Genomic DNA, 23,618 nt, shown 5'->3' on the forward strand with positions numbered 1-23,618 from the left:
CTGGGCTTTTCTCTGAGTTCTTCCAGTTACTAGATGTGAGACCCCATGCTGAGCAGAACCAGCTCTCTGAGCTTCATTATCTTCATCCATGAACAAGAAGATAATTCTTGATGTGTTAATTTCTGCTTTAACATCCCATGAGCAACCATGTACAATTTCTATTTTAGCCTAACTCCCAAACAAAATTGAAAACAACAACACTTAATTCTATCTGCTCAGAGAAGGCCACCAACACACCAGAAAGAACAAGAAAGGGAAACCAACCACAGCCAGAGTGTGCCAGCCATCCCTTCTCCCACCCACACACTTCAGTTGTCATGGAAACATGTGTGTCTCTCTCAGCCATAACAAAAACACTGGAAAGCTCTCATCAACTCGCATCCTGAGCCTGTGACCTTCCCTCCTCTCCCCCTTTCTGTTTACAAGTTCTGAATGCCACAGAATTCTTTGGGGCTCATAGAGGCTGGTCCACTGTTGTAAAATGATGAGCTCAAGGCCAAAAGAAAAAGATCGTTTCGTAGTTGGAGGATCAAAGTCGGGGCTTTGCGTCTTTGAGATTCTCATGATGCACACTGAAGCTTTAAGGGTTTCACACACTGTATAGCAACCACTCAGAAAGGACTCAGAAGCTGAACATTATGAACTTAAGTCTTAATTCATGGAGTTTAAAGACCTGCACACTGGTATAAAACACACCAGTAAAGCTAAATACACAGTCAATTTCAGGACATTCTGCTACCCTAATATGATGCTTTATAAATCACTTAACTCAATTAGAAAAGTTAAAGAACAGAAGTACTAAAAATAACTATAACTGCAATAATTGGTTAATAGTACACACATACAGAAAGGTGTATTATGACATCAAAAACATAAAACATGGAGATGTAAGTAAGAGGGTAGAGTTTTTGTATATGATCAAAATTCAGTTGTTATCAGCCTAAAATAAGCAATAAGATATTTTACATAAGCTTCACATAACCACAAAACAAAAACCTACAAAAGATAAAGAGAAGGGAGTCAGAGCATATCACTACAGAAAATCAGTTCACAAAGGAATATAGCAAAAGAGGAAGAAGGGAATAAGGAAAGAGCCAAAAAACAATAAGATGGCATTAATAAGTCCTCACCGATTAATAATTACTTTAAATATAAATGGATTAAGTTCTCTAGTAAAAATTCATAGAGGTTGTGAATGAATTAAAAAAAAAATGCTGCTATATGCTGCTCCCTACTACCGATTCACACCAGCTTTAAGGACATACACATCTAGGGCGCCTGGGTGGCTCAGTGGGTTAAAGCCTCTGCCTTCAGCTCAGGTCATGATCCCAGGGTCCTAGGATAGAGTCCCACATCGGGCTCTCTGCTCAGCAGGGTGCCCACTTTCCTCTCTCTCTCTCTCTGCCTGCCTCTCTGTCTACTTGTGATCTCTCTCTGTCAAATAAATAAATAAAATCTTTAAAAAAAAAAAAAAAGGACATACACATCTAAAGAAATGGAAAAAGATACTCCATGCAAATGGAAACCAAAAGAGAGCAGGGGTAGCTATACTTATGTCAGATAAAATAAAATTTAAGTCAAAAACAGTACCAAGAGACAAAGAAGGTTATATGCTGATAAAGGGGCCAATTCAACCTAGTAAGGGGGATATGCATCAGACTATAACACTTATAAATCTATATGTCTGTACTCTATATCTGTATTTCTATCTCTAGTGAGAGAGAGAGAGAGAGATCCAACATCGGAGAACCTATTATTATGCAAATACTAACAGACCTGAAGGAAAAAATAGAAGAATATAATAATAGTAGGGGACTTTAGTATTCTACTTTCAACGACAGATAGTTTATCCAGTCAGGAAATCAGTAAGGAAACAGTGAACTATAACTATGCCTTAGACCAAATAACCTAAAAGACATATCAGAAATCCCACCCAACAGAGCAGAATACACAGTCTTCTCAAATGCATACAGAACATTCTCAAGGCTAGATTATACGTTAGGTCACAAAACAAACCTTGCAAATTTAATAAGATTAAAATAGCACCAAGTATCTTTTCTGGCCACAATGGTAATGAAACTAGAAATTCGTAACAGGAGGAAAACTTGAAAATTCATGGGTAGTGGAAATTAAACAATACATGCTTGCAAAACTAATGAGTTAAAGAGGAGACCAAAAGGAAATAAAAAATATCTTGAAACAAATAAAAATGGAAATGCAATATAATAAAACTTATGGGATATAGCAAAAGTAGTTGTGTTTTTTTCTTTAAAGATTTTATTTATTTTTCAGAGAGGAGAAAAAGAGGGAGAGAGAAAGAGAGAGAGAGGCAGAGGCAGAAGCAGGCAGAGAGCGGAGCAGACTCCCCAATGAGCAAGGAGCCCAATGTGGGACTTGATCCCAGGACCCTGGGATCATGACCTGAGTAGAAGGCAGCTGTTTAATCTACTGAGCCACCCAGGCGTCCCAGCAAAAGTAGTTCTAAGGAATTTTATAGCACTAAACACCCACATTAAGAAGAAAAAAGAAATATCTCAAATAAACAACCTAACTTTACACCTCAAGGAACTATAAAAAGTAGAAACTCAGATGAAAGGCAGTAGAAGGAAAGAAATAACAAAGATCAGAGCAGAAATAAATGAAATAGACCCAGAAATACTATGGAAAAGTCACCAAAACTAAGAGCTAATTTTTTGAAAAGATAAACAAAATCAACAAAACTTTAGCTAGATTAAGGAACAAAAAGAAAGAAGACTCAAATAAATAAAATCAGAAAAGAGAGGTGACATTACAACTGATACCACAAAAATACTAAGGATCCTAAGAAACTACTATGAACAGTTACGGATATTCCTAGAAACATAAAACCAACTAAGACTGAATTATGAAAAAATAGAAAATCTAAAAAGGCAATTAAAAAAAAAGATTGAATAAATAATCAAAAACATCCCAACAAACTAAAGTCCAGAACCAGACGGCTTCACTGGGGAATTCTACCAAATGCTTAAAGAAGAGTCTATACAAATCTCTTCAAACTCTCCCCAAAAAACTGAAGAGTAGGGAACACTTCCAAACTCATTTTAAAAGGCCAACATTACCCTGATACCAAATAAGGTCAGATAAATATACTACAAAAAAAGATAATTGCAGGCAATTATCTCTAATAAATATGGATACTCAATAATACATTAAAAGGGTCATACATGATGATTAAGTGAGATTTATTACTGGGATACAAAAATGGTTCAACATATGCAAATCAATCAATGTGTTACACCACATTAATAAAATCATTTGATCATCTCAACAGATGTAGAAAAGCATTAGACAAAATTCAGCATATTTTCATGAAAAAGACCTCTCAACAAACTATAGATGGACTATACCTCAACATGATAAAAGCCCTATATGATAAGTCCATACCTAACATTATACTCAAAGAGGAAAAGCAGAAAGTTTTTCTTCTAAGGTCAGGAATAAAACAAGGAAGCTCACTGCCCACCATTTCTATGTAACATAATACTGGCAGTCCTAGACAAAGAAATCAGATAAGAAAAAGAAATAAAAGTTATCCAAATTGGAAAGGAAAAAGCAAACTATCTGTTGCAGATGATATGATCTTATATACAGAAAGTCCTTAAGAGTCAACCAAAAAAAGTTAGAATTAATAAATTAAGTGAAGTTGTAGGATACAAAATTAATATGCAAAAATTAGTTGCATTTCTATACACTAACAATAAATTATTTGAAAAAGAAAGGAAGAATCCAATTTACAATAGCATAAAAACTGATAAATACTTAGGAATAAATTTATCCAGGGGGTGAAAGATCTGCACATTATGAGACATTGATGGAAGAAACAAGAGGACACAAATACATGGAAAGATATCCTATGTTCTTGGATCAGAACAATTAATATTGTTAAAATGTCCATACTACTCAAAGCCATCTATAGATCCAATGTAATCTCTATCAAAATTCTAATGGCATCTTTCATAGAAACAGAAAAAAAAATCCTAAAATTTGTATGGAACCACAAAAGACCCCTAATATCCAAAGCAACCCTGTGAAAGAATATAGCTGGAGGCATCATACCTCCTGATTTCAATAAAGCTATAGTAATCAGAAGAGTATTAGCATAAGAATAGACATAGAAACAGATGAAATAGATTTGAAAGCCCAGAAATAAACCCATGCATATACGGCCAACTAAAATGTGACAAGGGAGCCAAGAGTACTTGGTGAGGAAAAGATGGTTTCTTTAACAGAGCTGGGAAAACTAGTCACATGCAAAAGTATGAAATGGACTTCTACTTTACACCACCCACAAAAATTAACTCTAAATAGATTAAAGGCTTAAATGTGGACCTAAGACCATAAAACTCTTAAAAGAAAACATAGGGAAAAAATTTCTTGACATCGGTCTGAGAACCATTTTTTTGGTTACAACACCAAAAACACAAGCAACAAAAGCAAACATAAACAAGTGGGACTACATCAAACTCAAGAGTTTTCATACAGCAAAAGAAACAAGCAACAAAATTAAAAGGCCACCTAAAGATTGGAAGACAATATTTACAAACCATATATCTGATAAGGGATTAATATTCAAAATATATAAGGAACTCACACAACTCAATAGCAAAACACAAATAATCTAATAAAAATGATCAGAGGACATGAATAAACATTTTTCCAAAGAAGACATACAGATGGCCAAAAGGTACATGAAAGGATGCTCAATACCACTAATCATCAGAGAAATGCAAATCAAAACTACAGTGAGATATCATCACATTCATGTTAGGATGGCTACTTCTACAAAGGCAGGAAAAAGAGAACAAGTGTTGGCAAGGGTATGGGGAAAAGGGAACACTTGTACACTGTTGGTAGAAGTATCAATTGGTATAGGCATTATGAAAAACAGTATGGAGATCCCCCCAAAATGTCTGGGTGTATGTCTGAAGGACACGAAATCACCATCTCTAAGAGGTACCCTCAGCCCTATGCTCATTGCAGCATAATTCACAATAGCCAAGATAGGGAAACAATCTAAGTACCCATTGATAGATGAATGGATAAAGACAATGGGACACACACACACACACACACACACAAATGGACTATTATTCGGCTATAATAAAGAAGGAAATCCTGCCATTTGTGACAGCTTGGATGGAATTGAGGGCAATATGCCAAGTGAAATAAGTGAGACATGGAAAGACTGTGCTATCACTTATATGTGGAAACTAAAAAAGCCAAACTTTTTTAGAGAAAAAAAGAGAGTAGAAAGAAACAGAGAGTAGAATGGTGGTTGCCAGAGACTGAGAGATGGGGGTGGGGGGAGTGGAATGAGGAGATGTTTATCAAAAGATACAAACTCAGTTTGAAATGGATAAGTCCTGAGGATCTGATGTACTGCCTGATGACTATAGTTAACAATATTACATTAATGCTTGTAAGTCCCTAAGAGAGTTGATTTCAAATGTTCTCACCACACACACACAAAAGGTAATTATGTGGCTGATGGTTGTGTTAACTAACCTCACTGTAGTAATCATTTTGAAATATGTATGTGTATCAAATCGTCATGTCATATACCTTAAACTTGTATCTCAATAAAGCAAAAAAAAAAAATGCAGTTGGTAAGGAAGGATAGTTGGTGGGGGATTTGAATAAAGTAAGATAGGACACAAATTGAAAATTGTCAAATCTGGGTGAAGGATACACATGAGTTTCACTATTATTCTAATTTATGTATATTTGAAATTCCTTATTAAAATGTTAATAAATAAATAAGAAAAAATAAAACACCAATCTCCTGACAAAAGCTCTTTAAAATTTTCTAATTCTCGTACAAATGTTCCCTTACTTCTAAATTTGTTTTAATAAAAATAAAGCAGAAATCATGAAGACAAGAATAACATTCTATGGTTCTAAATCACAGTAAGCACATATACTAAATCACAGTAAAGGTCATACCACCTTTTGCTTTGTTTACGTTGTAGAAAGCCTTATACTATAATTATAACTGGCTGTCATGTCCAAGCAGCGGTCCCCAACAGATTCCCAGCCATCACCTGACCCCTCCCCCTTGCCTTCCCCGTGGGCCATCCGCTGTGCCCTGCCACCTGTTCAGTCTCCCAAATCTCCTGAATCACCCACATTTCCCGATCCTCACTGGTGCTACCATACCTAAAATTCTTTTTTATTTTTCTTGGCTTCTTCTTTTTTTAATGCTTGCCTGATAACATGAATTTGTGATTTATCCCAAACAAGAGCAGACCATGGAGAATGATACTTAAGTCCCTTCTAAAGCAGGGTTAAGTTCATTCTGTAATATCTACCCCACAGGACTTTTAATGCTGCCTCATGAGATATGAGCAATTGGCAGTGGTTGTCCAGTTACTTGTAAATAATGATAAGCCAGCTCTGATTTCTTCAACTCAGATTTGTTGGCACCATATATCTTCCAGGTAGATCCAATGGCAAGAAGATAATTCATGTGTTTTCCTATTTAAGAGGAAATAAAGGTAGCGAGGAAATTTACTACTGCCTTCCCAGTTATAATCATGGCCTTGACTTTATGGATCCAATGGAAAATGACCACAAAATAAATTCCTAGGACATTACATTATAGAGATCAACTCTGACTAAAATACTTCTGACTTCTGTCCTCTCACAGCATATTGAAGCCAGTATAAATATGCTCAAAAACATAATCCAGAACTTTCTGAAAGCGTTCCTTTCTATGCAAGTGATAAGGTCTCAGTGAGTTCACTTGAACCGTGAACATGCAACCGGATACCAGGGAAACTTTGTTCAGATAGGCTCATCCAAGTCCCATGTAAAGGTCTGTATGCCTTAGAACTCAGATGGGCGTAAGCTGGGACATTTTGAAAAACTTCCCCATCTAATACCCACTGTTGTTTAATAACTATTTTATAATTGAACTTAATTCAATTATTCAAACCTGTCCAGTTATTATTAACTAGGCGAAGTGGGACCAACAATCTCAGCTGAAATGTAGCTTTATGATTGTGATGCAAAAATTATCAGACCTCTTGCCACCAAAAACTGCTCATGAGACTTGGGGGGGCAGGAGGGGTAGAAAATAGAGACTGCTTCAGATCACACAAGAATCTTGCGCCCGTTTACTTGCTTTGGGGTGAAGGTACAAACGGACAGTGTGACATCTTTTCTGAAGGACGCGTGGAGCACTTCAGCAAGTATCCACGCACGTGGAAACAATAGGAAGCATCATGAAATCAGGGCCACTATGAGCTTAGAGCGCGTGCCTTACCTAAGCCTTATCCTTCACCGTAGGCGCTACGTTCTAATCTCATCGAACCATTTGCCCTTTGCCAAACATCTCAAGCTTTCTCTGGTTTCTGGAGCTAGCACGGACAGGCTGCTGCCTCTACCTGAACCACCTGTCTCCCCCACCTCCCACTTTCCTTCCGCTCTGTGTCGTACCTACCCGTGTGATGGACACCCAGAGACACATCTTGTCTACGGGCAGTTTGCCAGCACAGAGCAGGAACGCAGTGTGTGTTACGTGAAGGAACATTCCTGTTGGGACAGTTCCTGTCATGAGGTATCAGGAGGCCACAGCACTGTTCTTTAGTGAAATGAAGACAGTGGCCAGACTTCTAGTGTGTTCTTTTATCTGAGGCCGCTCTCAGAAAAGCAAAAAGACCGAGGTCCAAATTCCATTTCCATATTAGGAAATGTCCCTGGAAATTTGGGTGAATTAAACAAAGCAATACTAGTGTTTCCCACCCTCAGGGCAGCTGGGTATGGGGAGCTGGTTTGACTGTACCCAGCAAACTGGTTTCCACTCTGATCAGGTCCTTTGCAACTCTGGGAGGGTTTGGCTCAGGAGATGGATAGAAGTTCCTTCAGGGCCTCCTCACGTCTCAGACAAGCCCTGCAGAAAACAGACCACAAGCTCCAACCTCCCTTGCAGTTCTGGTCCTAAAGCAGCCTGCGGTGGAAGCAGCCAGACAGCCGAGCTGACCTCTCGTCTGTCTGGGAACTGTGACTTGTCCTCTGTCTAGCAACACTAAATAAGGTGAACCCAGCCTGATCGCGAAGAAAGCCTGGAGAAGTTGAATCAGGCTCTTATTTCTTCCCCAGTGAGAGTCTCCTGGTGGCATCTGGTGTTGCGTGGACTAATGTTTTATAATAAAATCAGGGAGGGCGCCTGGGTGGCTCAGTTGGTTAAGCATCTGCCTTGGGCTCCAGTCATGGTCCCGGAGATCCCTGGGATCCCAGGGGTCCTGGGATTGTGCCCCATGTCTGCCTTCCTGCTCAGTGGGGAGTCTGCTTCTCCCTTCTCCCTCGCCCTCTGTGCCTCCCTCTCCTCTCTCTCTCTTTCTCTCTCTCTCAAATAAATAAATAAATAAAATCTTCTTTTAAAAAAAGTCTTCCCCTATAATAGAATCATGGGAATATAACAACCTGAAATCAAGCCTCACAAGGATGACTGCCAAGGGAGAAAAACCATCTTTAGCCAATGGAGGTGCCTGGCAATTATTTGGGCTTTGAATAAACCCGGCTTTAGAACTTTGTCCAGGCCTTGATATGGATTTAAAAAAAATAGAGTCCCTAAGCCAGAAAAGCAGATTGCTGAGTTACACTTTGGTAAATAAAGCATAAACTTCTAGGTGTTCAATCAGGGGCTTGAATAAATGGGTCTACCTGATCTTCAAAGGATTGTCACCACCTGCTGCCGTAGGATTTAAATTGCAGTGTAAGGAGTCTGGAACAATGCCTGCTTTTCCCAACACTTTATTACAGAAATTTCCAAGCATATAGAAAAGTTTTTAAAATTGTACAGTAAATGCCCATATACCTATCACTTAAATGCCACAATGAGCTCCATCCATCCATCCTTCCATCTTGTTTAAATGCGTGTGTTAAAATTTAAAACAAATGGAGACCAGCCCTGAGAATTCCCTAAGCAGACAAGACCATTTTAGTCATACAAACAAAGCTTAATCCAACTCATTTTGCACAACTGACTTGACCTACATCATCTCTTGCTTATGCCTCTGGAAACCATAAGCAAGACCTGAACTGTTTCCCAACCACTGACCAGTTCCCTATCACTGAAGAAAATTCTAATATTATAACCAATCACAGCAAAGAATAAATAGGCACTGCTTTCTCTCTCTACAAGCTGCTTCCTAAATGGCCTTATTCCGTGTTTTGGTTTCAGTTGGCAAACTGTCTTTTTTGTGTCCACAATAACTAGTTACCACCCTACTAGTAACACAATTACTAGTTACCACCCTAGTAATCCATTGCTTTTACCTGTGTTACTTCTGAACTTTTAACATATAGCAAAAAATAATAATAATAATAACTTTTTAAAAGAAGACATAACTACAATAAGAAATTTTCCAAGAAAACAATAAATTACCATATTTCTCTCTAAAATGTTTACCAAAAAAAAAAGGATTTTCTCCCTGCCTCCAGTATGAGGAGCCCCTAGGAAAGAAGAAGATGGCTTACGAACAGGTGATCAGTTGTTCATACAGCCAAGGTTGGTTTAAGAACATATTAGCTCTAAAAGGAATCATCGAGCTTGGAGTCAAATCAATCATGTGAGCCCAACAGAGAAAGCTTTCCCCTTACAGGAAACTTACCACCACAAGCAATAAGTGAGTTCTGCTACCTCCCTTGATGAAAAAAGACTGGACTTTTTTTTTTTTTAAGATTTTATTTATTTATTTGTCAGAAAGAGAGAGCATAAGCAGGGGGAGCAGTAGGCAGAGGGAGAAGGAGGCACCCCGCTGACCAAGGAACCCGATGTGGGACTCAATCTGGGACCCTTCGACCTGAGCCGAAGGCACACACTTAACTGACTGAGCCACCCAGACATCCCAAGACTGGACTTCTAAACCAACTGATGAGCAGGATGTTTAAAAGCCCCCATTTTGAATGAAGGGGAGTGGGAGATGTAAGCTTTCAGTTATGAAATAAAGAAGTCACAGGGATAAAAGGCACAGCATGAGGAATAGCATCGGTGGTATGGCAATAGTGTTGTACGGTGTCAGATGGGAGCTATACTTGTGGTGAGTGTGGCATGACGTAGAAACGTGTTGGATCCCTATATTGTACCCCTGAAACTAATGTAACATTCTTTGTCAACTATATTCAAATTTTGAAAATTCAAAAATAAATAAATAAATAAATACATCCATTTAGTTTCTGGGCTAGCCATATGAACTCAAACATATAAATCCTCTACCACTCCATTTTCTGAAAAAACAAAACAGGGTATGTGTCATTCTACTAAAAAAAAACACAAATCATTTCAGAGGCACCTGAGACATTAGCATCTCTGAGTGACATCTGGAAAAAGATTCACTAACAGTTAATTTATTGGGTTTTACTGTATTATAAAATTTATATACATTTATTGGGTTTTACTGTATTATAGACCTAAAAGCCATGGTTTTAAGAAAATTTTTGTTAACCAAAATCATTTATAAAAGCAATTGCTTCAGTGGGGGGAAAAGTAATGAAGGTAGAATTTCAACTTGCCATACTGAAGTTATCTTTATTGAGAACTGTAAAGAGTAAAATAATTTGAAAGTGACCTCATTATCCCCAAAACTTGCTGAGCCAAGCTTTGGACAAAGTCTTATCTGACTTTTAACCGCTTTGCCATGTACTATTAGTGATTCTCCAATTGCTAAAATCATATTTTATTAACATTCATTTTCTTCCATCTCAACCCTTTCTTCCCCATGCCCGCATCCATCCTCTCTGCTCACTTGAATTTCTGACACTGTGCTTACTCCATATTCCATTTTAGCCCAACCTTCTCAGCCTGCCCAGATCTACTCCTGGTCCTAACTGGAAGAAACCTGCTGCTTTTAGTCTACTTGCTTCTCACTCCGTCAGAACTGAAATCCTCCAGGTCAGGCAGGTAACAGGAAGCGGAGATGGAAGGACCCCTGAAGCCCTTGCCAGGAAGCTACTCCTCAGCCTCATGTGACCAGATCTGATGGCTCTGGGGAGCCAGAAACCCAGAATTTGTTTGAGGAGCCCCTCATTTTTAAAAATCGGCAACAGGGGCGCCTGGGTGGCTCAGTGGGTTAAAGCCTCTGTCTTCGGCTCAAGTCATGGTCCCAGGGTCCTGGGATCGAGCCCCACATGGGGCTCTCTGCTCAGCGGGGAGCCTGCTTCTCCCTCTCTCTCTGCCTGTTTCTCTGCCTACTTGTGATCTCTCTCTATGGCAAATAAATAAATAAAATCTTTAAAAAAATTTTTTAAAAAATCGGCAACAAATTTGAAAAATTTTAAAACACCATGAGGAAAAAAAAAGTCTTCAGGCCAGACTTGGCTACAGGCTTCTGATCTGTGACCTCCATCCATAACCTTTCCCTCATCAATGAATATCTTCACCCATGGCTGCAGCATGCCTTGGGCCCTAGCTCCCTCCCAACTTCCACACTCCCAGTCACCTCTGGACATTTTCATCTGAATACTCAGCTCACACCTCAAACACAAAATTGAACTCATTTTCCCACTAGAAAGCCACTTTTCTGTCAGACTTCCTTATTTGAATGGAACCACTTCTCTTCCTTTCAGGGAGATCCAGAAACTCCGCCATTAACTCAAACACATGCTTACTGAGAGCTCACAATGTACCAGATGCCACGCTGAACAATGCAGGACTGACAAGGCACATTCTTTGACCTTGAGAAGCTCACTGTCTGGTGGGAGAGATACGGAATAGGAAGAGAATGACAACATAATGTATAAATACTCTAGAAAGATGTATATGGGGAGGCCTGAGCCAGAACAGAGACAAGATCGATCAAGGCATCACAGAATCCTTACTTAATTCATTCAGCCAGTATTTGTGGACTAGTACTCTAAGCCTGGGGGTTGAAACGACAAAGAAACTATTGGAGATACAGCTTTGAAAAATAAAGATTTTGGGGGTCACACAACGAACCGGGGAAGTAAGAATAAGTAGACAAGTGAGACCATTCCAGCGGGGACAGAACTCTCCAGGCCATCACCTAGAAGTCTACAGTTTGCCCCCTGCACAGCCATCCAGCTGAGGGTAAGGGTGGGCTCTGCCCCAGAAACAGGGGGCTGCTCTCTCTAATTACAGCGAAAGCACTACACACCCTGTCGGTGGCCCTGAATCTTACAAAAAAGTGAAAGCGAGAGATATGGAGACTTTTTTAGATGAGGTGGTCGGAAAAGTTCTTGACCCTGAGATCCAAATGACAAGCTCATTTAAAGGGAGAGTCTGCAGGGCTGAGAACACTCCGTGGAACAGCTCTGAGGCAGAAACAAACTTGGTGAGCATGAGGACAGAGAACGAGGTTGGTGGCAGAAGGGCCGGCAAAGCAAAGGTGTCAGTGCGTGCAGAGACCTCGCATTCTGAAGGTGTGTGGGGGCTGGCAAGATGGGTGTGAGGGTTAGGAAATGAGTTAGAGAGAGACGGGTCCATCCAGATGGTGGAGGGGTGATAATAAGCCAACGAAGAGGCAAAGGGGGAAGGGGGATTGTACCATCAGAGATGTTTCCTTTTCTTTCTGTTTTAGGGAGAAAACTGGGAAGGATAAAGAGAATACAGAGGGAAGATAATAGACAAGAGAGGTGGCCAAACTCTGGACAGCAGCACTGGGCGTCTAATGGGACAGTATGCGGGAGAGAAAAGAAAAATGGAGCAACCGCGTGCAATGCTCCTCTCTCAGTCACCCCAGGTCGGCCTCTGTCTTCTTTCCCTTGCCTCTCAGTCCCCGCTCCCTTTCCATCGGCGAGCCCCTGCCTGGTGTCCACAGACAGGAGCGCACCCGTCACGCTGTCACTCAGAGCTCTGTTCTTGAGTCCCGTCTCACCACAAGCCTCGGACTGTCAGCTGCTTGAAGACAGGAGCCCTGTCGTACTCATCTTTGCATGACTTGAACAGAAAATTCCTTCCAGTTGCAGGAAAAAGAGAATCAATGAGGAAAAGCAGCCACATACTAAGGTGTAGTAGGGTGGCTCATAACATCATTTCGTAAAACACACACAGACACACACACGTTATTCAAACTGAACTTCATTTTCATACAGACAGAGCTGTAAATATGTTTAAGGCCATGCTGACATTTATTGGGTACATTTTTCTTACACCAAGCCCACCGAATAATAATGCTCAAGAAATATAAAAGCCTGCTCCCAAATAATCACAGAAATAAATAAAGTTGCCAAGTAAAGAGACAGATGAGCAAGCTGAAGGGCAAAGCCCTAGGGGTCTCATGCAGGGTTAGACTGTGGCGTTTACCCCCCTGAGTCCCCTGGCTCTCAGGATCAGCCTGGAGCCCTCTCACACCACCTCCCATGGCTGAGCTTTCACCGGGGCACACAGATCACGAGGAGTTTATGAGAAGAAGCAAATTACCCCAGACAAGGGAAGTTTATCTCACACAGTCATCTCTTCTGAAAGAAACCTGATTTATACTAACTTCTGCCAACATCGCTCATCTCCAGCTACGGCGGGTTACGTGGGCCATCTGTAAAGATCCAGCCATTCTGTTTCTTATTTGGGCCCGAAGTTGCAAAGTCCATGTGGAAAAGATATAGCAATCATGAAGTGCAACATTTCAATGTTTTCATGTGCATTTCTAGTTTGTGCTTTAGCTTCAATAAAAAGTTGTTTATACAAAAGGGGAGTTGGGTGGAAATAGAGCACAGAGGGAGGCACTGTAACTGAACCTGATCTCCACCCATTGCTACAGCATGTGTGGTCAGAAGGTCCTAGAGACATTCCTTAAAACAAGCAGTCCTGGGGCAACTGGGTAGGTCAGGTCATGATCCCAGGGTCCTGGCATCAAGCCCCGCATCGGGCTTTCTGCTCAGCAGGGAGTCCGTTTCTCCCTCTCCCTCTGCCATGCTCTCTTTCTCTCTCTCTCTCAAATAAATAAATGAAGTCTTTGGGGAAAAAACAGAGGAAGGACAAGCGGTCCTGAATGGGGCACTCAAGGCCCACGTGGTGCCCACACAAATGGGTGGGAGACCGGAAAGCAAGAGGCTCTCTGTGTATCTTGCTTACTGTACAGTTAACAGAGAGCACGAGACAGCAGGAGTCACATAACCTATGTTCTTAGTAAGAGAGAGTAAAGGAGCTATTCTGTGAAGTATTTATAATGTAGTGGAGGGATATCCCACAATGTTAAGGATTAAACCAGCAACTGAAGTCTCTCCTTGTCTCCCTAGAAGTGAACCAAAGTGGAAAGCCGGGCCTCAGAGCGTGGAGGTGTTCACCCCTCATAGTGTTACAGATTCAGTCAGTGAGTGTGGCCTTGGTGATGGCTCCATAGACTGAATCACCACACGATGCTGTTGTTAAGAGAATCACAACTTGTCCCTTCCAGACAGTTGTATCTGCTTATAACCTGAATGCTGCCTGGGCGGGGACGGCTCCTCAGAGGACAAATGAACCTGGCTGCCTAGACTGGGAAAGACCACCCCTTATTTTCCCAGGGCTCTGGCTTGGCCTTCTTAGGAATAAATTTGGGTTGTTAGTCTCTCAGGAGGTAAAGGTGGTGGGTAGCCCTCAGAACCACTGCTGCTAATGACCCTGACCTCATTCAACTTAACTGGGAGTGGGAAGATCCTGGGCCAGGGCAGAACTAAGTATTTTCCCACAGAGTCATCATCGTAAGGCCCTGGGCAGATGTCACCTACACAGAAACGTGTTCTACGGGGAGGGTCATGGTCTGAAGTGACATGGCCGCCACCAAATGAGTAACGCCAAGAGCCCCACGTTGGCAGCCTAATGGTCTGCACTCAAGGCTGAGCCCTAAGCCAGAGAGCTATACCTCCAGATTCTTCTCTCACCCAGGAAGCTTCTAAAAATGCCAGGAAGTGACAGTGACCTTACCCCATGAATACCTCAGAGAATCTCTTATCTTCTATTTTAAGGAAATATATTTATTTTATTTATTTTAAAATATATTTTAAGGAAAACTTCACTATTTTATTGTTAAAAATAGATGTCTCATGCTACATCTCTCAAGGGAAGTGATAGCCCAGGTCTGAGACCAAAGAGCTGCTTCTACTCAAGAAGGATATGGGAAGCAGGAGGAGGAAACTCGACTTCTGCCACCGTAGCCCCGCAGCCCAGGGCAGAGCAGGCCATCCTCACTCCATCAGCTAAGGATTTGTTGCCCAAGAGCCCGGAGGAAGAAGACTGAGGAAGGGCCCAATATGGAAAGGGACCCTCCACCTTGCAGCCCCAAGTGTGACTGCGTGCCAGTAAGATCGGCAAAATTGGCATCACCTCAACACTAGTTAAAAATGCAAGCTCTTGGGACTTACCCTGTTCCTGCTGAATCAGAGCCTGCCTGGATTTTAGCAAGTTCCTCCCCTGATTCATGTGCACTTTGAAGTCAGAGAAGCACTGCCCCCATGAGCTGACAAATTACAAAATTAGTCTCCACTCAGACGTGTCTCCCTACAACTGTAATAAGCCTCCGTCAATCAGTTTTCCCGCCAGCATCAAATGCAGCAGTGCAATGTACAGATCGGCCGCGGAGTGAGTCTGCAAACCTTGCCACGGACCCAGGACTTCACGGAATTAATAAACACGATCTCAGAGACCGGCTCAAGTCACCCACACAAAGCGAGTAAGGGAAGGGCAGCCTGAGACCCCTGAGAAAGGGAGCTCGGCTACAAGGACGGGGACATTCCTTCAAAAGAGAATGATTTGAATATCAAAGAATGAAGACAGGCCCTTGGGAAAAATGAGGAGGCTCGTGACTATCTTTGCCAAAGTGACCCACTTTACGATTGTCCTCTGAAAGCGGAACATACAATTCTGTTGAGAAACCGTGCTCGCAAAGAAAAATCGCCCCTTCTTTCCATCTTCAGTCATTCTCCAAATCACATCATTCTATTTTCATGATCACCTAAATTGTATTCGGTGAGATAAATTGCCCTTTCCGAAGTTCTAGATCCATTTTTTAAGATAAACCTGGTCACAGCTTGTTGTCACTCGTCCACAGGACGCCAGGCACTGCTGGTATGTGGGCTTCGCCCAGGTCACCGCTGCGTATTCCTTCCTCTTTCTCCCTTAGGGGGCTTCTTTCCGGTGCCTTATGCCCCGGTGGCCCGGCTGATAGGAATTACCACACAGCTTGGCGAAGCTTTCTTGTTTCCTAGTGACGGTTTCGGGTTATTGTGAGGCCACAGAAAGGGGGGATCCCCTTGGGGTTCTCGCTCCAGAGGCAGAGCGATTCCTAGTTACCTTATCGACCATGAGGAAGTTCCGCAGCGTCTCTCCATTTTCACAGGTGACATCACCAACCTCTCTGACGGCCCGAGGCAGGATTTCTCGGACCTCCTGAGCAATCATCCCTAGACACAAACAAATACTCCAACACGTTTAGTCAGGAAAAGAACTTTCTGGAGAAAAATCCTCCCAGGTCTACATCAAAATGGACCGCTGACAGCCCCCCAGGACATCTTTGCAAGTAGATGCTTATTATCCCTTTTCAGCTTTTGCTTTGATCTATGATACATTTGAAGCAAAGGAGAAATTTTGAGCCCATAACCACTAAAGGATTAAAAGGAGGGGTGTTATTTTCTTCACTTTTCCTTGAGCCTCTGGGCCAAATGTTGGGAGGAGTGGGTATATACCTTAAAATCCCTGTATAGAGACGTAAGAGTGGGGCATTAGCTTGACTTCCTCTTTTCCCGCAGGAGGATTTGCCCACCTAAATGGTCCCGGTTTCTTTAGGATTCCTGAGCTGGAGTACTTTGCCCCTTCTCTGACCTAGACCTGCCTACTCGGCCACCTCTCCCTCTCCAGGTCTGCCCAACACTGCCCCTCTTACAGTTGGAGTTGCCATCGCCCCCGAGCCCTCATCCTAGGAGCAAGACGGCTCCAGTGAAAGACAACGTATTCAAAATATTCCACCTGTACGGTGGGTGCAGAACTAGGGGTGGGAATGTCGAGTACAGGTGACACAGACATTTCTCTCACCTTTCCCATTCTGGTGAGTGTGGATCTCACAGAGGAAATCAGTGCACAGCACACAACCACCAGATAAAGAGGGAATTAAGCTTTCAAGAGTCGACAGCACAAAATTAAAAAGGGACTTTGCGCACCTACCTGTTTGATGGGCGGCGTTTATCCCCATGGAAGACGCGAATTCAGGTCTGTAGTCGTATTCCACGACCCTCATTTGGGCTATTCGTCGTAGCTGTTCATTTGTGTCAACCTAATTTAATTCAGGAAGAGCAGATTTCAGCCACTGAGATAGTTCCTGTTTAGATAGGAAATTTGAATTCTCCTTCCGAGAACGGAGACGGATGATGTTGGAGAGAAGCAGTCGCTATTCACAAGTGCGAGGGATCATTTCCCAATGACATACAGTACGAACACCAAATAAACACAGGCCAACCTTGTATTTACAAATCAAAAAGGCTCAGTGAAAGCAAAAAACAAACAAATAAACAAAAACAAAGCAAAACAAAAAAAACCTTTAGGAATGGATATATCCTGTATCATTGAATTCCTTTTGGACACCCTGCTGGAGAAAAATTCCTCAGGTCCCTGTAATGCCCACCCAGGAGGCCTTCTGAGATCCAGACTTTCCTTTCCTGGGCTTCTCCCCCAGACCACTCTGGGCACTCTGCTCCTCTGAGATCACTGCTTTTGTAGGTTACTAAAGGTATTCCCAACTCTCACTGCAAATTCCTCAAAACAATGTCACCTGGTCCCAGCAATATGACAATAGACAATAGGGTGAATTTTTCCTAAAGCCAAATGTGTTTGATTCAAAGGATTCTCTTTTGAGTTTGGTTTTTGTTTTTTTGTTTTTTGTTTTTTGTTTTTTTTAATGAATTCTTGGTACTAACAGAACCTATTTTTTCTTTTTTTTAATGACCTTATTCTCTAAGTAAAATGCTGGCAGTCCTTTTTCTTTCAGGAAATAATTTTCTTTTAGGATATAACAATTACAAAACCGGTAGTCTCTTGGCAATTAAAATTATACTGTCTGGACATTCATCTATGTGTTAGAGTAACCAAAATGCTTTGTTTCTCTTGTTATATGAAAACCCTTGATATGGCCCTCAACTCCTCCCTTGACCCACTCTGTTGGATGAGTGGGATAGCTCTTCCAATATCATTAAACGCTCCCTGTTCCTCATTAGTTTGACTGATTATAAAAGGTGGTGGCTTGACACTTAACTGACTAAATGGGAAAAATTCACTTTACGTTCTTCTTGGGAAGTATAATTTTGAATGTGTTGTTATTTTGATACCTGCTATAATCTAAAGCTTGGTTCAATTCATTCACTCATTATTTTATTCAACTAACATTTACTAATCACCTTCAACATACCATGCACTACACTAAGTGTTGGCATTTTTAAAAAGTGATTGCCTTTTAAAAGTTTGTGCTCTTCTAATTCTGAGACTTGAAACCATAAAGCTCCTAAAAAAGAGCAAAGGTAGTAATTTTTCTGACATCAGCCACAGCAACATTTTTCTAGATATGTCTCCTAAGGCAAGGGAAACAGAAGGAAAAATAAACTCTTAGGACTATATCAAAATAAAAAGCTTTAGAACAGCAAAGGAAATCATCAACAAAACAAAAAGGCAAGATATTTGAAGATGTTTGAAAATGATATATATCTAATAAGGGATTAATATCCAAAATATTAAAGAAGTCATACAAATGAACACCAAAATACAAATAATCTGATTAAGAATGGGCAGAGGACCTAAAAAGACATTTTCCCAAAGAACACATATGGATAGCCAACAGACACATGAAAAGATGCTCAATGTCACTAATCAATAGGGAAATGGAAATCAAAACCACAGTGGGATATCACCTTCCTAAATGGCTAGAATCAAGAAGACAAGATATAGCAAGTGTTGGAGAAAATTTGCAGTGTTGGTGGGACTCTAAAATGGTACAACCATTGTGAAAAACAGTATGAAGTTTCCTCAAGATGTTAAAAATAGAAATTCCATATGACCCAATAATTCCACTACTGAGTACCCGAAGAAAATGAAAACACCAGTTCACAAAGATATATGCACCTTATATTTATTGTAGCATTATTTACAAAAGCCAAGATAAAGAAGCAACTCAAGTGTTCAAGCATAGATGAATGGATAAAGAAGATGTAGTATATTCATATAATGTAATATTACTCAGCCATTAAAAATGTTGCTAAAAAGGCAGAGTCAAACCTATAAATACAGAGAACAAAGTGATGGCTGCCAGAGGGGAGGTGGGGAGGGGATGGGCAAATGGGTGAAGGGAAGTGGGAGATACAGGCTTCCAGTTATGGAATGAAGAAGCCATGGGAAGAAAATGTAGCACAGGAAATACAGTCAATGGAGCTGTAACAGCACTGGATGGTGCTTCTACTTGTGCTGGACTTAGCGTATAGAGTTGTTGAATCACTATGTTGCACACGTGAAACTAATGTCACATTATGTGTTGATTGTAATCAAAAAAGGCAAAAATAAGCAAAATAAAAATTAAGAAAATTTTAAAATAAAGTAAAAATAAATAAATGGGTTTTCTGATTGTCTTGACCTTGTATCATACTCTTTCTATGGGATTCCACATTCCAAGTTTCCTAAAATTTACACTTATTAAATGAACATTAAAAATATGTTTGTTGTCTAGACAGGAAGGCAGACTCATCATATATGATTATACTACAACGTGAGAAATGCAGAGTGATAGTGGAATTATGAATAGAGAATTATGGCAGCTCCAAAGAGGTCCCTAAAATATTCCTAGGGGAGCGTAAAGGAAGGCTTCCTAGAAATGGTGAAGCCCCACCGAGATCTTGCCTTATTTTGGTTCTCAAACAAATTCTGCTCCTTTCACTTCTGGCCCGTGGCTTGGGGCATTTTCCCTGCCTCAAAATCTCTTCCTTTCCACTCCTACCTTCTCCCCCAACATAAACATCCCTTCACCAAGGAAGCACTTCTTGATTTCCAATACTAGAAAGGGTCCCTTTGCCTTCTGTGCTAACAGGAGCTGCTATTTTCCTGCATAGCACTGATTAAAGTTATCGCCAGGCTACTGGCTGTGTCACATTTATTACCTGTCTTCCCTATAGGATATATACCCCATGAGGGACAAGACATATTTAGGACCATGGTTTTCTGTTCATCACCATATTACCAGTTTCTCTTATTTCTCTTTTTCTTTTTCTTTCTTCCTTCCTTCCTTCCTTCCTTCCTTCCTTCCTTCCTTCCTTTCTTTCATTCTTTCCTTCTTTTTCTTTCTTCCTTCCTTTCTTTCTTTTTTAAGATTTTATTTATTTGACAGAGAGACAGAGAAAGAGAGACTACAAGCAGGGGGAGAGGGAGAGGGAGAAGCAGGCTTCCCACTGAGCAAAGAGTCCAACACGGGGCTCGATTCCAGGACCCCAGGATCATGACCTGACCCAAAGGCAGATGCTTGAAGACTGAGACACCCAGGCGCCGCATATTACCAGTTTCCAGTACAATCTGTTGCATGTAGTTGATGTTCAACAAACATTTGATAAATAAATTATTTGATAAATAAGTCTAATAAAAAGGAATTTAAGATAGGAGTTAGGGAAAGAGGCAAGGCAGGGAGAAGGGATGGAAAGGGTTAGACCAAGACAGGGATGCCAAGCAGAAAGAACTCCATGAGTGGAGTCCCAAGGGCAAAGTCCCCAGAATGATGCCTGCACATCAAGGGCAGAGGTGGGCATTACTACACCATAAGGATTAAGGCCAGAGCAGGGAAGCCCTTGCCACCATGCTGGGAAGGAGCTCTCACGCCGCTAACACTGTGAGCTCCTTCATTCATTCAAAAGATATTTACTTTTTAAAGAGATTTTTAAAATTTATTATTTATTTATTTATTTATTTAAGAGAGAGAGAGTGCAAGGTTGGTGGCGGGGGTGGGGTAGAGCAGAGGGGGAGGGAGAGGGACAGGTCATTCAGCCAATATTTAAGGAACAGCTACTGTGTGCCTGATGTGTTATCCCAGGCACTGGAGATTCAACGAGTATTTCCTACTTGGAGTTTAAATTTTAAAAAGTTTTTAAGAAGTTCTATTTTCGAGGATAAAGCCCACAGCTCCTTCATCTCAGGACCTCTGCAGGACCTAGCAGTGTGTCTGGTGTGTAGCTGCACCCAAACCCTTCAAGGAAAGAGGGAAAGCCCAGCAGGGGCTGTGCCTTCTGGGAATCCTGCTCCAGGAACCAAATGCTGATCCGCACTGCACAGCACACCTTGCTCATCAACGTGTGGTGAGTAAGAAGCTAGAAGCTGAGTTCCGGGGTCTGATTCGATCTTGAGCGTGGCAGTTTGGGAACGTTTTGACCCTAAATGCAAATGGCCGTCATTGTCTTGGGGCATCACATCACACCCGCGTCACACCCAAGGCTTCTCTGACGTTCCCTCAAGAACTGCATCACAGAAAAGGCATTCTTGTCTCTGGGACTCCAGTCTGTTCAGGGAGGGAGATCTCATTATCTGTCATCTGGCCACAGCCCAGGCTCCCATCGGGAGCAGCTGGAGTACACCGTCTCACCTGAAGCTGCGGAACTCCTGCATCTGGCTCACGGCCTCAAGGGGAGACTTCGCATGGCTGACTTTCTCCAGCTCGACGCTTTGGTCTCTACCACACGGCTGATGCATTTGGGGAAAACGTTCTCAGAGCATTTCATCTTAACTGATTTCTTTCCTGGCTTTTATTTTTGAATCGTTCGCAGCCTTGTTTTCAGCAGTCATCACAGAATTTGACTGACACATTCAACTTTCAACTTCCTCACTTTTTTTCAGGCATTGACCTTGACGTTTTTCAGGTTCCTTTGTTGTTCAGCATATTGGCTCCATCCTGATTTCGCGGTTTCTGTTGTAAGAGCTGCATTTCCTTCTACAGTCCATAGTCCCATGAGGAAACACAATGTCTGGGTAAGTGAGGCTGCTCCCCACTGAGGCCGACCTCATTTTCCCAGTCCTTCCACGTCACAGGTTTCCATCACATCTGCTCTATCGTCTCTCTCCTGGCTGTGTGTCCAGATGAGCACAGAGATCTCCACCAGGGCTCTCTATGCAGGGTGCTCTGTGCTTAATCCCCATAAAACAACCTCGGGTGCCCTGAGCGAGGAGGCACAGAGCCAGGGCAAGGCAGCAACTTCTGTTCATTTTCCCCGATTGCTGCCCTGGACAACGTGTGTGGCCACTGAGTTTTGCAACAGCTCATCCAGAAGCCAGCTCTGGTGATCATGTACCCTTAAAGGATGAGAAATTGCCTCCAGTCCTGGGCTTGTAATCAGATCAACCCAGGGTCCCACTTCTCAGAATGGAATGGCTATTTTTAAAAGTTGGAAAAACTGAGTCAGGGGAAGTGAGGATGAAGTTCACCTATCTGTCAGCCCCATTGTCATTACCATCATCTCTCTTGCCTGGAATGGTGAATAGGATTGATAAGGGTGGTGTCTCTCCCGATTGGACGGGAGCCCCCAAATGTAGGGCAACCCAACTGAGTGGAAGCTAGCGGCATGGACAGCGAAAGGATTCATCCGAAGCAGAAAAAGGTGGTAGAAATTTACCAAACACACCACAAGGGAGTTGCAGGCAAGACAGGGAGGGACAGGCTGTCTGCCACCAGGCAGTGGGTGGGGGCCATATTTAAAGGGGGAAGGTGAAGAGGTCTGGCGATGTATGGGGTCTTCCCTTTTCTGGTGACTGCACCTGGTTGTAAGCAGCCCATTGGTCAGTGAGGGGCTATGGATATTTTGAGTATTTTGAGGAAGGTCCCCTGATGGGTCTGTCCATATTCAGCCACAGGGCACTTCAGGCCCTCTCTGCATTCCATTGCTCAAAACTGTGTGGCTAAAAGTGGCCTCTAGGGCAAGATTTCTAGAAAGCTACGTTTCATAAATGTGGATAGACCTATTAAGAACAAATATATTAATAGGAAATAATTTAATAAATGACTTACATATCATTTGCATCTTATGCAAGTAAATAATGGTAATATCTATCTGTACAGCTAAAGAATGCTTCATGTGTGTGAGCTAAGATGTGCTTTAACACAAGTGAGTTGAATACGAGTTTTCCCTGTTCACAGGAGAATCAACAGAGGCATAGAACATGTCTGTGCCAAGGTTCCTGGGCCAGTGGTTGCCAGAATCAGGACTAAAACCCTGGCCTTCCTCCAGAGGGTGGGCTTCTCTTCATCGCACCACGTGGCCACAAAGCAGGATGGGAATACAGGAATTCCACATTTACAGCCCGGACTGGGGTGACATTTGATTTATGCCAGAAGGCTGCCTAGAAGAAGTCTGAGAAGTCCTAGGGAAGCTGGTCATGTTAAAACAGCATGTTTTCTTCAAACCAAGATGTTTGGTAAGTGAATTCTGGGTGGTGGCCTGGTAGTAGCAGGAGGGGTTGTGGGGTCCTCCCCACTTGTCGTCTTCCATTTGCATTTAGATAAGACCTGGCAGGGAACTGTACAGCCCGTTGCAAAATTAAGTTTGAGTTGGTGTGATCGGAAACGCAGACAGTTTATCTGTGTCTAAAAGTCAAAAGCACAATATCTAGGACTGGGATCGGGAAATGTATGTGAGAACTT

General features: G+C 41.9%; 1 protein-coding gene across 2 annotated transcripts in view; it reads right to left on the reverse strand.

Annotated features, from left to right (window-relative positions):
- The window catches only part of MYRFL (myelin regulatory factor like), a 74,387-nt gene that overhangs the window by 23,751 nt on the left and 27,018 nt on the right, over positions 1-23,618 (reverse strand). For both annotated transcript variants that reach the window (XM_044227684.1, XM_044227683.1), the window contains exons 8-9: positions 17,135-17,243; positions 16,268-16,377 (exon numbers count right to left, since the gene is read on the reverse strand). In XM_044227684.1, the coding sequence (XP_044083619.1) occupies positions 16,268-16,377; positions 17,135-17,243 (219 nt within the window). The remainder of the gene's footprint in view (positions 1-16,267; positions 16,378-17,134; positions 17,244-23,618) is intronic.

This window comes from Neovison vison, chromosome 12 (assembly GCF_020171115.1).
Source record: "Neovison vison isolate M4711 chromosome 12, ASM_NN_V1, whole genome shotgun sequence".
In the NCBI taxonomy this organism is placed as follows: Eukaryota; Metazoa; Chordata; class Mammalia; order Carnivora; family Mustelidae; genus Neogale; species Neogale vison.